The 15,984-nt window shown below is 52.2% G+C and overlaps 1 protein-coding gene across 7 annotated transcripts in view; it reads left to right on the top strand.

Annotated features, from left to right (window-relative positions):
- The first annotated feature begins 2,181 nt into the window (after positions 1-2,181).
- PAX2 (paired box 2) overlaps positions 2,182-15,984 on the top strand; it is a 109,136-nt gene continuing 95,333 nt past the window's right edge. For 3 of the 7 annotated variants that reach the window (XM_036735722.1, XM_036735724.1, XM_036735721.1), the window contains exons 1-3: positions 8,189-8,231; positions 12,484-12,652; positions 13,605-13,802. In XM_036735722.1, coding sequence (XP_036591617.1) covers positions 8,189-8,231; positions 12,484-12,652; positions 13,605-13,802 — 410 coding nt within the window. Of the gene's footprint in view, positions 2,201-7,371; positions 8,232-12,483; positions 12,653-13,604; positions 13,803-15,984 lie in introns of those variants that run through there. The other 4 variants (XM_036735727.1, XM_036735728.1, XM_036735723.1 and 1 more) reach the window with 4 other exon arrangements.

Raw genomic sequence — 15,984 nt, 5'->3', positions numbered from 1 at the left:
GAGATCCAGCAACATAAACATGCACTCTCAGCTAGGGCTAAAGACGTTTGTTTTCCCACCTCAGAGAGGGGGAAAGAGTAGAAGAAGGAAGAAGGGACGGAGGAAAGATATACAGACCTCCGCAGGTCAACAGAGATTCCCTTTCTTCCTGATGTTTCTCACTTTGCTCCTTACTCTTTCTCTGACTCTATGTGTGTCACCTTTATTTCTCCCTCCTCCCCCTTTTGGTACCTTGAGTCTGTTTCTTTCCATGTTCATCTTTTTTATTCGGTTCCTGTCTCTGTCGCTATCTCTGCTTCACTTCGTTTTTGCCAGTCTCTCTACCCCTCTCTCTCACTACCTTCATTCCCACCCTTCCAGTCTCCCAGACTCTCCCATCCTCCTCCTGCTTCCCTCAGAGTCCTTAGGAAGGAAAAGGGGGAGGAGGTTGGTTGAGGGAGAGTAGATTTGGTACCTCATCATAACTCTAAGAAAACTCAGTTCCTGTCCTGCCTCTATTTCCCCTCCCCCTTCCAACCGTCTTCTTTTTCAGGAATTCCGCCTCTGTATGTGCCTCTCCCACTTTTCCTCTCCCTCTTCCTCTCCCTCTTTTTGTCTCCTTTCTTCTTCTTCCCTCGCCTGTAAATCCGGCTTTCTCACTATTTCCCTCACTCTTTTCTACTCTGCATCTGTTGTTGCACACCCCCCCCCCCACTTCAGCCCCTCCCCTTCCTAGGGCTGCGTTCCCCTTTTGCTTAGCACTCCCTCCCTCTCGCCCCTCTGATCTCTGAGGTGGCCAGGAGCAGCAGAGTCGGCTTCTATCCCCACAGTCCCGGCTTCTATCACCACACTCCCCCCTCCACACCCCAGCTACCACTCAGTTGTACTGAGGGCTCAAAGCTGACTGGGGAGGGGGACGGTTAATCATTATATCTCCACCAATATCCCTAGTCCCAGCTCCTCGCTCGGCTGCTTTCTCCCTGACTGATGGTCCAACTGCCCGATTGGGAAGCTCTTTCCTATCCAAAATAACCTCTTCAGCCCTTCCAAAGAGACAGGTGCCTTCTCCATGCTCTGGGTTTCCCTAGTTCACACCCAATTCTCTTCCCTTTTACTCTCCCCTCTCTCTCACCTTCCCTGCACTCCCCCTCACCTTCCCTCTCCTCTCCGGCCTCGTTTCTGGCCAGTCGGCTTCTCAGTAGCACACCCCTAGAAACACCTCAACCAAACCCAGGGCTCTGGTCATGTCTGGCTTCGGGGTTTGTGTCCCTCTTCTCCTTTGTTTGGAGACGGGAGCTGACGGGACGGGAGGAACAGGATCTCTCATTCCTCAAACCTCATCCCATCCCCTTTCTCATTCCACCTACTCCCTCCGCCCCCCACCCCACGGTCTAGCTCTCCAGGCGGTCTCACCGAACTGGCCCGGGGAGGGGACAACGCCAAAGGCCTTAATTAACCCTGCTGCTGGGGAGGGAAGGAGGGGGGACCCGCCGAGAAGTTGACTGCTCCTCTAGCAGCAGCGTTGTTGTGAGGGAAATCTGCGCTGAAAGCCAGACAAGGAGGGAGGAACGGTGAGGACACAGTAAAAGAAAATTGACCAACCGGGATAGTGTTAGGAAGTAGTAGGAAAAAGAGGAAAAAAACTACAGATGAAATAGCAGGCAAAAGATGAAGGATCGCTTAGAAGCTCTCAGAGTGTAGCAGCCTTTATGAAAACCTACAGCCTCAGCCCCACAGGCATGGCTACAGCTCTTGCCTCTTGCCTCCCCCTTTGGGGCGAGAGGGAGATGCAGGAAAGACGAGCGTTGCCCAAGCATTCTTCAGTTTAAATTGGGAGGCAGAGGCCCCACAGGGATGTGTCCGAGGCCTGCCTAGACCTTCCGAACATACGTGGTTTGGGATCCCTGAACTCCCTCCCTGGGAACTCATTTTTGTCTGTATGTACATGAATGCGTGGGCACAATGTATTTACTCCTAGAGACTTGCTTGGGCCATCTTCACTGAGCTTTCAGGACCCTAACCACTGTTGGAATTGACTATTCATAGCATGAAAGGCAGAAGGTTACTGCTCAACGGTTGCCCTCAGCCCAGCCAGTCCCGGCGAGTAGGTGCTACTCACTTTCCCTCTTGTGGGCTGGCCTTGTGGTCACTACCGGCCTGCACACTTGGCTCAGCCCACTTTGGCCTTCATCACAAGTCGCCAGTAGAGCGGCACGCAGTGGCTTCAGCCCTTCCAGCCCACTCTCAGAGAGGCTGCTTTGGTGGCCAGATGTCTCGAATTGTCGCTACCTCCTCCACGGGGCTGAGAAAGGCCGGACAGGTCGCACCACTGGGTAGAGGCTGCTAGTGTAAAGGAGCTCAGGGTTAAAGGTGGGCGGTAAGGATAAAGGGCCAAGCACGTGCGCGGGGCTCAGCAGGACAAACAGACCAGGCTGAGAAATGCTTGGAGCAGTAGGGGGCGGGGGGAGAAGTGGAAAGAAAAGAGGGGCGAGGGACAGCCTCCTGGGCCTCCAACAAGGAGCCCAAATATTAGGGACAAAAGCAGAAAGGAGAGAGAGAACGAGAGGGAGGGAGAGAGCGAGGGAGCGAGAGAAGCAGAAATTAGGGGGTCTTAGATGAAAAAAAAAAGAAAGTAGCTTTAGGGGAAATGTGCTGTGGAGTGTGAAATTGCAGCCCATGGTGCTCCATATTGTACCAGAAGCTCTTCCAAAAAAAAAAAAAAAAACCCATCCTCCAACGTGACCAGAGGGCTGGGAAGGGGGAGGGGGAGGGGCAGGGGGAGAAAAGGAGGAAGAGTGGGGCTGGGCTGGGCTGGGCTGAGATGGGCAAGGGCTGCAGTGGCAGCAACTGTGCCTGAATCTGGGTTTGAATGTCTGAGGACTTATGAGCGTGTGCCCTCGTGTGTCTCCGTGTGCAAATGTCTGTGTTTGTATGAATGTGTGTATGAGCTTTCATACTAACTTTGGAAGCCCCCATTCCCAATCAGTTTAACTAGGGAAAGAAGTGAACCCGCCATTGAGCAAAGCTCTCTCTCTCTCTCTCTCTCTCTCTCTCTCTCTCTCTCTCTCTCTCTCTCTCTCCCCCTCCTTATTTCTCCTCCCTTTTCCTCCTCCTCCTCGTTCGCTTTTTCTTCCCCTTGGACTAGTTTTTCCCCCCTTGGTTCTAAACAGCTTTTTCTGAACTTTAATGCGTTTAATTTGGTCCGCGCTGTGGGGAGCATTTCCTGGGGAGATACATTTAATTTCGGAATTTCTAATCCCCTCCCTCAGAGCCCCAGCCCCAGCTCCCCTTGCTGCGCCCCGGGAGGTGGAGGGAGGGAAGGAAGGAGGGAGGCAGGAGGCGGCAGGGCCACTGGGGGGGGGGGAGGGGCAAGGATAAGATTTTCTTGCATTATGCAGGGGCTACAGCTGTGGGATCCGGACACTCTCGGCCTCCTGGGACACAACCCTCGACCCTCAGGCCCGAGCACTGTGATAAGATCCAAGGAAAAAAGGGGAAGCCTTCAACTCCCCACCCCCCTTTCCAAAGGCATTGGCCTCCATTTCTCCCCCCATAGAAATCCCAGCCTGGGATTCTGAAAGGGGGCAAGAGGGGAAGTAAAGGGCCCTAGTGATGGGTGGGGAGCACCGGAGCTCTCGCCACAAACAGAATGGGTTACTCTCAGTATCCTCTGAAGTTCTTCCCCAGGTACCCACTAGGACATGTGCAAAAGGACAAGAGAAGATACAGATATAGGTATAAATATAGATATAGATATAGATAGCAAGGCTATGGTGCATGTGTATATACAGCAATAATACTGGTCTGGAATCTATGGGCATGCAAGTTGCACTTATGGTTCGTACCCTTTACATATGTACAAACCCGCACACCTAGACAACCTTTTGGTAGCACCCACTATGGTACTACTGACACCTTTGTAGCCCCAAACCAAGGACGTACTCTTGTAGCCCAAATCCCAGCACAGACATACAGGGCATGCCACATAAGCCAAAGGAGAACCCCTGGACTGCAGCCCCAGAGGCCTCTGTGTTCCTGATGAAGACCAGGTATTGGAGAAGAGCAGGTTGGAGAGGGCCTGGATCGTATGTAGCCAAACTGCCTGTTCTGAGAGGGAGGGAGAAGTCAGGAGTGCCTAAGGAGCGAAGAGAGGGGAAAGAGTCAGAGCTGAGATCCACAAGGAAGATTTATTGGACAGATCAGATGCAGAGAGGCGGCTAATGAAGCAAATCCCGAGATCGGTATCAGAGCAACTCCCCAAAAGTTTATTTTCCTTTAAATTTCCGCAGGGAGGCGGGCGCCTTGTTTGAAGTGTAAATGCCCCTAGGTTGGGGGGTGGAGGGGCTGCTTTGAAAACACCAGAGAGAAAAGGTTCATTTAGAGGCGGAGGGGAAAAGCAACCAACCCTGACAGGTCGGAGCCCTGGTGGTGTTTGGGGTTGGGTTGTTTTTCTCTTTCTTTCTTTCTTTCTTTCTTTCTCTCTCTCTCTCTCTCTCATCCTTCCTTTCTTTCTTCCTGTCTTTCTTCTTTCCTTTCTCTTTTCTCTCTCCCTCTTTGCTATTAGTTGTTTTTTTTTGTTTTTTTGTTTTTGTTTTGTTTTGTTTTGTTTTTGCTACACCCCATTCATCTTAACCAGAAGAAGAAGGGAAAGAAGAAGGAAAAAAAAGAGGAGAGCTAAAAAGGAACTTTTCAAGTAGGGCCTCTTACCATAGAAGTCTGGATTAGGTGAGGAAAGTCAAATTTATACTAAATTCATTATTCTGAAGCTTTTTCAGTGGTCTTTTCTAGGCTGCCTGAGAACAGCCTATGGGAAAAGAAACCAGCTTTTTGAAGAAAGTTGAAGAGGGTGTGCAAATAGGGTTTGCAAATGACAGTTGAAGGAGGCTCTCAGTGCAGCAAGTATGTCTATCTGCTTGCCTGCTTCTCTCTCGTTATTTTTATAAGTTTCTACCAAATCCAGAGCATGTTTGTTAGTGTTTTTAGCCTTCAACACTTGTGTTGTATGTGACTGTCTTTTTATGCACAAATTGCATTTATATACATATATATACACATATATATACCTACACACACATATACAATTACATCAATATGTGCTAACACATGTGTTTGTTTATTTGGCTGCCTGGAAGCAAGTGTGACTGTGGGTCTGGGGAGGGTTTTTCACACACCTTCCAAGAACTTCAGTTTCTGGATAAGAATTAAAGAAATGTGAGTGAATTTTAGACTTAAAGTTGGGCCTGCACACATTGTCACACACAGCCCTAAAAACTGCCCTTTTACTAATAGCTTGATGGCAAAGAGGTCCAGAATGACTGGAGAGGGTCCCATGGAGAGATGGGGGGATTGTTGTTACCAGTTTTCTCCCTCCAAGTTGAATAGTCATTCACAATCCTACTTCCCTCTAACCAACACCAAGGCCAGTTCCCACCTTAGGGTGGAAGGGGCAGAGTGTCTTCCAGTGTTCCCTTTAACTCTTGTCTGCTTCACTGCTTCGCTTCTCCTCGAAAGCCGGTGCGTGTTCGTGGGGTTGTGAGGCCAAAGTAAACCCAGCAGCGCCATCTGCAGGTTCTCTGTAGAAGAGACTGACCCTGGACTCTGCCCCTGAAACCTCAGGCCCAAGATAGCCTTCTCTTCATTAGGAGGTGACTGGAGTTGAGTGGGAGTTGAGAGGGCAGACATTTTCATTCTAGAACTTTCCCAGAGGTGGGAGAGGGCCAACTTAGAGGAAAGATTGTGGATCAAGCTGTGTGGGGGACCCAGAGAAAAATATTGGTAGTCTCCTTGGGAAACAAAAAAACAGGCCTATGACCTAAGTCGGTCCAGTCTCCAGTCAGCCATATGGGAGTTGCCACCGACCGTAGTCCCCGCGAGAGAAACAGGGTGGGGTCTTCTGGGTGACTGCCCCGGTGCCCAGAACTTTCTTAATCAAGATGTTCCTAGGCAGACGCGGTGGTGACTACTGCCCAACCCTGTAGCCCCACTCAGAGGCAGAGGAAGATCCCACCGTGGACCTCTGCAGAATCTGCCCTTTCGGAGACCTAAAGGAATGGAGGAAGGGAGGGAAGGAAAGAGAGTTAAAACATCAGCTGAACTGCCAAGATGATTTATGAGAAGAGGGGAAATATTTCATAGAGATCTCTCAGTTATTCTGTACTTAACCAGTTAGGAGACAAAGGGACCTCCGCTGCCTAGCGCGGCTGAACTAGATCTGAGCAAACGAGGCTGGGGCGAAATTGCTGCGAAGCCAAGGAGGTCCCGCTTTTCCTCCGCTGTACTCGGCTTTGCTGCAGTGGCCTCCTCCGAGCCCCGGAAAAGAGGCTTACAGAGCCGTACAGAGCGCCGCTTGCCTTGCTTCGCGGCGGGCTCTTCACTCCACCGGGGGAGAGACTTAGTTATCCCCCGCTTCTTTGGCTGCCAGCTCCGCACAGCCGCCCACATTCTTCCAAAACCCGCTCCCTTTGAAACGGAAACGCAAACAGAGCCGAGAGAAACTCCTAGTGTTTTCTTGTCTTTGATTTGGGTCACACTAAGGCAGTTTACTCGAGGCAGCCTCTCCTGCTCTTATCTAAGTCTTTGGGCTGGCAGAGATGAGAGAAGTAATCATGGGGACAGGGCAGAGGGGAGCAATATCTAGCATGGGAACAGCCCTAGCACAGCTATGAGTAGTCGAGTCTAGAACCGTCTGATCGCTGCTCTGGGGGTGGCAGCTCAGGGACCAAGGAGGCAAGGGACAGAATGAGTCTCAGCAAATGGCCAGAGGTTCATCAATTGGGCTTTCTAATCTGGAGGATGTGAAAGCAAGTTGAAGGGGGGTAGAAAACAAGGCAGAGAAAGAAATACAGAGAGAAAAGAAAGGAAGGAAGGAAGAGAGGAAAGTAAGGAAGGGACTGGCGGTGCTGTAGCCTAAGGAGAAAGGAGCTAGCAGCCGCACTAACGACACTCACTGACTGTTGGAGAGGCCGGGACTCCGGACTCGATGAGTTGGGAACGTAGGTCCGGAAGAGCTAAGCGCAGTGCGCTCCACAACCCCTCCGCTGTTGCCTGAATATTCATTAGCCAGTCCCTTCTTTATCCTTATCTAACGTTTATCTTATCGGCGAGTTTCGTTTCTCTCTGTAGTTTTAATCCTCGGCTCCCCCAGTTCTCACCACTACTCCCCCCCCCACTCCGCACCCCTCCTTCCCTCTCTTACTCCCTCCCTTCTTCCTCCCTCCCTCTCTCTCTGCCCTCCCCTCCCCTCCCCTCGCCTCCCCTCACCGCCGCCGCCGCCGCCGCCGCCGCCGGAGTGACAGGCGCGGGGCCCTCCTCGCCCAGGCTCGGGGCTCCGGAGCTGGCGAATCACAGAGTGGTGGAATCTATTGCCTTTGTCTGACAAGTCATCCATCTCCCGGCGTGGGGAGGGGGAGGGAGATCTGGAGGGGGCTTTGCAGCTTTTAGAGAGACATACACCGGGAGCCGAGGCTCCAGACTTGGGCCAAGCCTCTTCGCAGCCGCATCCCACCTGGGGACAGAGCTGCGGACACCGGCTCTGGCTCCAGCTCCAGCTTCGCTCCCAGACGCTACGAGCGTGCGCCTGCCTTTTTTTTTTTTTTTCTGGGGGCGGGGGCCCTGTTTTCCCTCCATCCCTTCCCTCAGGCGCTCGGACATCCCGGGGATTGCTACTTCTCTGCCAACTTCACCAACTCCCGGGACTTGAAGCGGCCCCACTCCCCGGCCGGCGCACTCGGGCCACCTGGCCGCCCCCACCCCGAGCCCTCTACAACTGCCGTCTCTCCAAATGACTGGGTTTCGGGGGATCTGACCACAGCCCCCTCCCAACTGCCTCAGCCGCCGTCGCCGTACTGGTCATGAGACCCCTGTGCCCCCCGGCCGGCGTCACTGCCCCGGGGGCACTCTGCTGAACGGCCAGTTCCCTGCCCACAGCCCGCGCAGAGGCGGAAAGTTGTGGCCAGTGCTGCGGCGGCTGCTGCAGGTCGGGGCAGAGGCGTCCTCTCTGCTGAGTGTAGCAGCCCCTAGTCCCCCTCCCTCTCCCCAGCCCCCGCCCCCGCGCGGTGCCCCCCCCCCCCCCTTCGCTTGGCTGACCCGCGGCAGATCGGCCCGTTCTCGCCTCTCCACCGTCCCTCCCTTTTTTCCTCAAGTCCTGAAGTTGAGTTTGCGAGGCGACACGGCGGCGGCGGCCGCGCTGCTCCAGCTCCTCTGCCTCCCCATGGATATGCACTGCAAAGCAGACCCCTTCTCCGCGATGCACCGTGAGTACCGGCGCCCAGCTCCTGCTCCCCTTCCACACACCCCGCGGCTCGGGATCGCCCCCGCCCCCACCCCCACCCCACCCCCACTAGCTTCCCTTTACCACCACCCCCCTCCTTTCCCTTCCCCTTTGGAGTCTCTCCGGCCGCGCTCCCCTTTTCCTTGTCCTTTTGCCGCTTTCACCCTTTTAAAAAAATCTTCCTTATGTCGTCTATCTGTCCTTCTCTTGTTTCTCTCCTCCTTTCCCTACTCTTTTCATTCTCCCATCCCCTGTGCCCCTCTACTGCTACATCCCACCCCTTCCACCTGCTCCTTTCGAAGGCGGACAGGTCTGCCCCAGCCCTCTCTTCCTTATCTAGCCTGGCTTTCTGCCGCTACCACTCCCTCGGCGACCCCTTTCTGCTCCGGTAGCCGAGGGAGGGGAACTGGGGCAGGGCATCCTTCCGTTTCTTTCTTTCTCTCTGTGGAGTCCGGGACATCAGGGAGACTCAGGAGGGACCCCTGGCGCAGGGAGCAACAGTGAAAGGGCAGAGTCCTAATCCGAGGTGAATCCGCCTGCGGGTGGCCCCTTCCCATCATTGCTCCCACCAGCTCAGGGTTCGCCAACCCTAGCCTGAGCTTTTCTTGCTTGTTTGTTTTAAACATTCTCCTTCCCATTTCCTTCATTTTCTTTCCTCTCCTGTTCTTCCCTTTTTCTTCTGTTCCTTTGCTTTCTCTTCCTTTCTCCTTTTTCCTCCTTCCTTCCTTCTCATTCCTTCTTTCCCTTCTCTTCCCTTCCCTTTCCTTCTTCCTTTCCCTTCACTTTCTCTTCCCTTCTTTCTCCTGTCCTGTCCGTTTGGATTTGGAGTGGGGGGAGTAAAATGTCTTGTTAATCCTCCTGAGAACTGCTCTAAAAACAAAGGGGGTTTCTGAGGTAAATTGCGAATCGGCTCTAGAAAGAGCAGAGCCCTCTCCGGGCCGCGCAGCAGAAGGGCCAAAGGCGAAAGCCCAGGTATCTGGGCAGCTCTGCCCGAGTCTTCCTGCAGTCTCTGGGTAAAACAGGGAGTGATAGAAGGAAAGGGGGGAAGAAAAGGAAATTATGGAAAAAAGAACAAAAGAATAGCAAATGACAAATGAAAGAAATATCGGATGCATGCGAGGAAAAGAAAAAAATTAGAAAAGGGGAAGTGGGATGAGAAAAGAAAGACCAAGAAAATAAGAGAAAATAAAGAAATAAGGACAGAAAAGAAGGAAGAAAATTATTTTAATGAAATCTAAATTCTTATTATTGGCCTTCAGCTTGGAAAACAATTGAAGGTATTTTGTGAGTGAGTGTTTTAAGAGCAGCAATATTTCAGATGGAAAATTCATTGCCTCAGGAGCTTAATAATTAAGGATAATTTGCAACTTTTCACAGGGAAACTTTTTAGACCTCGTTTGGTTCTGTACCAAGGATAATTGAACAGAAGGGATAGCCGATTTCTCAAATAGACATTTAGAGTTTAACAGCGATTTTTACGAAGCTTCCTAAATAAAACATTTTCTTGCCTCCCTCCCAATAATTACAAGTTAAACGAAGTCCGGAGCTCCGAGTCTGTGGACAGCCCCAGTTTTCTCTGAGCCCAGGCCGTAAAACTGCCCCTTTGGGAAGCTCATAGAAGTCTAACCTAACCCTGTCCGGCTGGCCGCGGGCTCCCCCGCTCGCCCCGGCGGCTGCGGTTTCTTGCCTTCCACGGCTTGTTTCCGTAGAGACAAGCAGTGACCACTGACCCGGCCTTGAAAACCAGAGGAAGGGATGCAGGAACTGGGGATCGAGATGGGGTAAAGGTAGCGAAGAACAGGAGAGAGCAGAAAGCAATGCAGCGCTGGGCTAGCCAGCCAGCCAGAGTCGGAGCTGGAACCTGTGCGGGAGCGAGAGCAGACTGGAGCTCGGACTTGGGCTCCGGCGCGGCCCGCGGCCCCGCTCTCCTTCTGCCGGGCTCCCGAAGCTCACAGCTAGTCTAGGTCGTGGCTAGCTAGCTCCGGTCTCCCATTCTCTACTTTCCCACACCCCATCACCCTTCAGTTTGGGCCAGAGGGGCCAGGCCGGGCCCAAAGCCCGGGCAGGCTGAATTATTCATCTCTAATCTGCCCGCAGCTGCCGCCTTTTCAAGCCGGTAACGCGAGTTCTCTCGGGGCCTGAATTATTGATGGTCTAGGTTGGAGTGGGTGTGGTAGTGGTGGGGACAGAACCGGAGCTGGGCCCTTGTAGATGAAGAAGGTTCGAGAGAGGAGAGCCCCACTTCCTCTCCATTCCGTTCTAGGGAGTTAGGAGCGAGCGGCCTTCTCTCTCCTGGGAGAAGCCCGGGCTCCTGCCCTTCCTTGCTCATCGGGACAGGTGGACCGGGAAGCGCCGGAGTAGTTGGAGGATTGGGGTGGGAGTGGAAGCGGGAAACAGATTGGGAGGCACAGATACGCCTGCTTTCCCCGAAAAACTTCTCTGTTTTAGGGCAGTGAGTTCTTCAAGTTGTCAGCCGCCCAAGGCTCCAGTGTCTAGGGCTGCCGCTGTAAGAATCCTGAGCCAAGTAAGGCCCGCGTGCCCACGGCTGGCTTCTTAGCTCTGATTTGTTTATTTCCAGGAGGAGATGCAGGCCAGGGAAGGGGCTTGAAAGTGGAGGACTCAATGCCCCCTATGGCCGCTACCTTCTCCCTTCCCCCAACCTCCAGTCTGGGTCAGGTACCCCAGCAGCTGTTTGAATGTGTGTGTCTGTAGGTAACTGGGATTGAAATTTCACTCTTCCTCTATTTCCAGGGAGGGACAGTCCCTTCATATTAATGCCCCCGCCACCGACCAGCGGCCTCTCTCTTCTGTTTGAACCAAATGATTTGTGAGCCAGGCCTAGGCGGTCTGCGCGGGGCGTTTTCTCTGATCCTTTGCCCTTTCCCAGACCAGACTGTTATTTCAGCAGGAGCAGCCGGGTTCGTGGGGAGATAGTTTTTTTTCCTGGGGTGGAAGATCAAGACTAGGCTACTCTGTGGGGCAGATCGAACAGAGTTTAACAGCCTCAGAGCCCATGCCTGCATTTCCTCTCCCTGGTTTTATTTTATTTTATTTTTCCTCCCTGGATTTCTTGCACTCCATCTCCCCTTGAAACAAAGAGGACAAAGAAACATTAAGTGAGAAAAAAATAAAAGAAATGAAGAAGAGAGAAAAGAAAGGAGAAAAAATGACGAGAAGAGAAATGGAAAAAGAGGAAAGCATAAGAGCTACACAGCCGGGAGAAAGCGTTGGGTTTAGGGAGAGACTGCGGCACCACTATTCAGTCTGTTTTCCTGCCTATTCCCCACATGAACCTAAGTAGTCTTGGATCACAGACCCCTATTCCCTAAGGTCTGGGGCTCTGACCTCAGAAAGATTAGTCTTCCTTCCAACCCTGCTTCCCCCCAAAAAACTTCTCATCTTAGCACAGAAGAAATTAGTCCCTTCCTTGTCCGGACTGTGATCCTGAATACATCCATCCCTGCCGCCTCATCCCTTCCTTTCCCTTCCTACCTTTTTCACGTCTCCCTATTCGTGCCATTTCCTCCCACCTTTTCTCTCCCTATCCCTATTCTCTTCCCCTCTCTCGTGCTGGTCCTCTGGTCCTCTTCTCCTTCGATGTCCTAGGAACATCATGCTGTTCTGTCCTTTCTCTTCCTTTCTCTCCTTCCTCTGTGTCCTCGCTTTGCTACCCCTCTTCCCTTCTGCTTGCTTCCCCGTCCCATCTTATGCTCCTTCCCGATTTCTCCTTTCTCTGTCCTTTCCTTCCCCTCCTTCCGCTCGTTTTAATCTTGCAGCTTTTTAATTGCTTCATTTCTTTCGTATTTATTTTTATTTCCCTCTCATTCTTTTCCTTCTCTCTCCTTTTCTTCTCTTTATCTTTTCCTTTTCTTATGTTCTCTCTTTCAAGCCTCTTCTCTTCCTTTCTGAGCCATATTTTCCTCTGTGTCTTTGCCCTCTGTATTTTTTCTTTCTCCTTCCCTTTTTGCCTTTTGTCTGATTCTTCTTCTTTCACTTTTCATTCATTTCCCCCTCTATCTCTTCACTCCTTTCTCAATTCCTCCCTCCTCCTCTCCCCTTTCCTCAGCCTTTTCTCTCAGCCCGGGTTCAGAACCTAGTCCCTTCGGTCTCGCGCTGGCTCCCAGCACCCCTCGTCCTCCCTCTCCCACCGTCGGGTCTGGCCTGCCCGCTGTCCCTGACTAACGGCCTGTCTCTGCTGTGTGTGGGGCGTTGTGTTTTTTCTTCTCTCTCCCCAGCAGGGCACGGGGGTGTCAACCAGCTCGGGGGGGTGTTTGTGAACGGACGGCCCCTGCCAGATGTGGTGCGGCAGCGTATTGTGGAGCTCGCCCACCAGGGAGTCCGGCCTTGTGACATCTCTCGGCAGCTGCGGGTCAGCCACGGCTGCGTCAGCAAGATCCTGGGCAGGTAAGGGCTACCCTAAGCCCCGAGCTGCTCAAAGCGATCTTTTGGAAGTCCCCCTCTTCCCCTTCCTTGCGTTTAGGCCGAGTTTTCCGGACAGAACATTTTCCCCAAACATAGAGAAAACAGGGTCTGGGAGTATATGACCCCTCCATCCTGCCCTGGGACAAGTTCCACTCAAAGAGAGGAAGGTACTCTTTTGAAAGCTGCCCCTGGGGCCTCGATTCTTTTCCCCCATGCCTGGGAAGGGTAGAAAAGTGGAAGAGAAGGGAGAGTGGGATGAGTGCAGCCCTTGTTTGCACTTCAGGGACTCTACCACCAGATCCCAAGCTTTCAGAAATGGGGGTGCTTATCCTGAGTGAGTGTCGCCCTTAGCTAACAATTAGGAAGAACAGCGGGAGGGGACAAAAGCGGGCCCCTAAGGGGCGAAAGCCCTGGAGTCTCGAGGAGGGCCCTGGATGCAGCAATGGATTGCGGGGCTTCAGAGAGGGTATAGGGTAAGGGATTGAAGGGTGGGTCGTTCTAGCTCCGCGCTTTAAATCAGTGGAATAGATGGGCAGTTCCCCCCTTGGCTGAGCGCGGATATTCCGGCCTCCTCCCACATCTCTGCCTCCAGCCGTTTCCCCCAGAGAAAGGGCGTGGAGGTCTGCTTCTTTTATCCTCTGGTCCAGCGTTTGCCTGCCCTCTTCCCAACCAAACATGCCATTCGCGAGAACTCTCCTAAATCCTTCCTCCCTCCTCACTCTAGAGGACTCATGCTATTCTGGAGAAACAAAATGCTTTTTGACTGGATTCCTCTGATAGCACATTGAGGCTGCGGTGCACTAGGGTGCTCCAGGGGCTTGGGGTTGGGGGGCCGCACGGTGGGGTCAGGTCGAGAAGCTAGGAGCTGTGACCTGTGGTCCCTGGGGGAAAACTACCCATTGCCTCCTAAGCCTGCTGGACTTCTCGACCACAGGTACTACGAAACGGGCAGCATCAAGCCCGGGGTGATCGGTGGCTCCAAGCCCAAGGTGGCTACACCCAAGGTAGTGGACAAGATCGCTGAATACAAGAGGCAGAACCCGACCATGTTCGCCTGGGAGATTCGCGACCGACTGCTGGCCGAAGGCATCTGCGACAACGACACAGTGCCCAGCGTCTCTTCCATCAACAGGTGAGAGAGCGCCCCCGGCCGATGGACCAGGGTCCCAGGTCACTGCTGTGCTTTCTTAGGGGTCAGGGTCAGGGCCAGGTGACTAGGGTATGCTTCCATTCCTTTCTAAGCCAGATCAATCTGCTCTGACCTATCCTCCCATCACATTTAAGTTGGGACCCCTTCAGCCAGGTGCGATTCTGGCCAGGTGGTACCAAGGGTGCAGGAGAGGCCACTGTGGTGGTGGCAGATTGGGAGAGGGAGAAGGCTTCTCTCTGGCTTCCTGGCCTCAGCGTCCCAGCCCGGCCTCTCTAGCTGTCCTGGAAATGAATCCAAGTGTTTGTGGTAATTAAGACTCCAAGATTACTCGCCTCACTATCTAGAGACAATCACAACCCGTAGCCCGAGCCGTTAAAATGACCAGTGTCTATTCATCGCCTCTAAACAGACTTCCCTTTCTAAAGGAGAGTTCTCTTTCCCCAGGGGCATTGGCCCCCCTACTCTGCCCAGGCCCTAGCTCTGGCTCCCTCCTCCCTTCTCCCTCCTCCCAGCCCCATCAGAACTGCTTCCAGAAGCTTTTTAGCCTTGCTAGCTAGGTGGAGAAAACATTTTCCTCCCCAGTGACTGGCAGAAAGAAACCACCAACTCACCGGACACACTTGGCCTCGATAGTAAGTCCAGGACAAACTGCCCCTATCTCAAAGAGTCACAGAGGACACCTGGCTTTCTCCCCTGTGACTCTTTTCAGTATCTTCTGCTGCTTTAATCTTCCTAATGGGATTTTAAAAAGTCATCAGCAAATAAACACCCACGGTCCATTCCAATCATAGGCTCTCTCCAAGTTGTATTTGGGTATTGGCATGACCCTTAGTCCAGATACTGAAGGCTCATATCCTGCTTTACCCATGTTTATAACCAGCCCTATCATCCCCATGCATACCAAGGAGATGTACCCACCAACACAACTATGAGTTCAACCCTGCATTGAGGTACTTATTTAGCCACTCATGCAGAGTACACATCGAGGTTCTCTTCTAAGCCACCCTATCCCCTTCCTACCTCCACAGGGATCCTATTGAGAAAGCACATGTACACTGGCTTCATGTACACCTGCTAGGGAATGGCTTACCTTATCTGGTCACCTGGTCACCTGATAAAGTATAGCTTGAAACCAGGCCTGGCTGGGCCTGAGGTGATCACAAATCATATATACAAGCGTACACACATGCAGCTAGAGGAAAGCCCACAATAGGGTTAGCCAACATTTTAAAATGCTAAACAAACAAAAATTTAAAAACCCAAACCTTTCAATGAAAGATGCAGAGGGGCAAGGGAGTGTGTGTGTGTGTGTGTGTGTGTGTGTGTGTGTGTGTGTGTGTGTATATATATGTATGTATGTGTCTGTGTTATGTGGCTCTCTACTGCCTGTTTTCCTATGCATTCTTCATCAGGCTATTATCAGAATAAGGCTAATAATTCAGATGGTGTTGATTTCTGAATCTGGCATCACATATCAAGGGTTTTTTTTAATATTTTGCAAATGATATGGAATTATCCCAAATCATCTTGAAAACAGCAGGTAGAATTAGCTGGTAGAATGTACCTTGGCTAAAGAAGATTCCCTCTGCCACTCTCAGGCTGTAACGTACTGCAAGGCGACCCCAGAAATTATCCCAGCGTGTGCCATCTGTATTAAAATGGTTATTCAGTTATGAACAGGGTAACATAATACTGATCAGCTAATTATACACCCTCTAAACCCCTCCAGCTCCCTGGGTCTAGCTCAGCCAGGTATTGAAAGCATAGCCGTTTGACATTCAGACACCCTAGGAAGGAACTAGGGAAGGCACAGGGGTGTTCCTGAAAGGGATAAGACCGTCATATCTCACAGTCCAGGAGAAGAATGGCTAAGGCCCTGGGGAAAGAGGCCTGGCTTTCAAAGCCAAGCTGAGTTGTAACCTCCCTCTGCTGGCTGTTGCTTCTGAGTGTGGGTCTGGGTTGTGGGCTTTTCAAGGGAGAGAAGAACTGGGTATTGGAAGAGAGCAGCTGGGGATAAGCCCTGCTGTGGAGACAGACTGCCAGGACTGGACAGTGCTGTCTGGAGGGACATTAAAGGTGTTTTTAATGGAACGAGGTTTAATTCTTTGGCTGGGACCTAGCAGCAAAGTAACCAGCTTTGTTCATTGCTGGACTAAGCTGTTTT

Source organism: Trichosurus vulpecula, chromosome 8, assembly GCF_011100635.1.
Source record: "Trichosurus vulpecula isolate mTriVul1 chromosome 8, mTriVul1.pri, whole genome shotgun sequence".
Lineage (NCBI taxonomy): Eukaryota > Metazoa > Chordata > Mammalia > Diprotodontia > Phalangeridae > Trichosurus > Trichosurus vulpecula.
The sequence above is the reverse complement of the archived record's forward strand: the minus strand, read 5'-3'. Positions and strand labels throughout refer to the sequence as shown.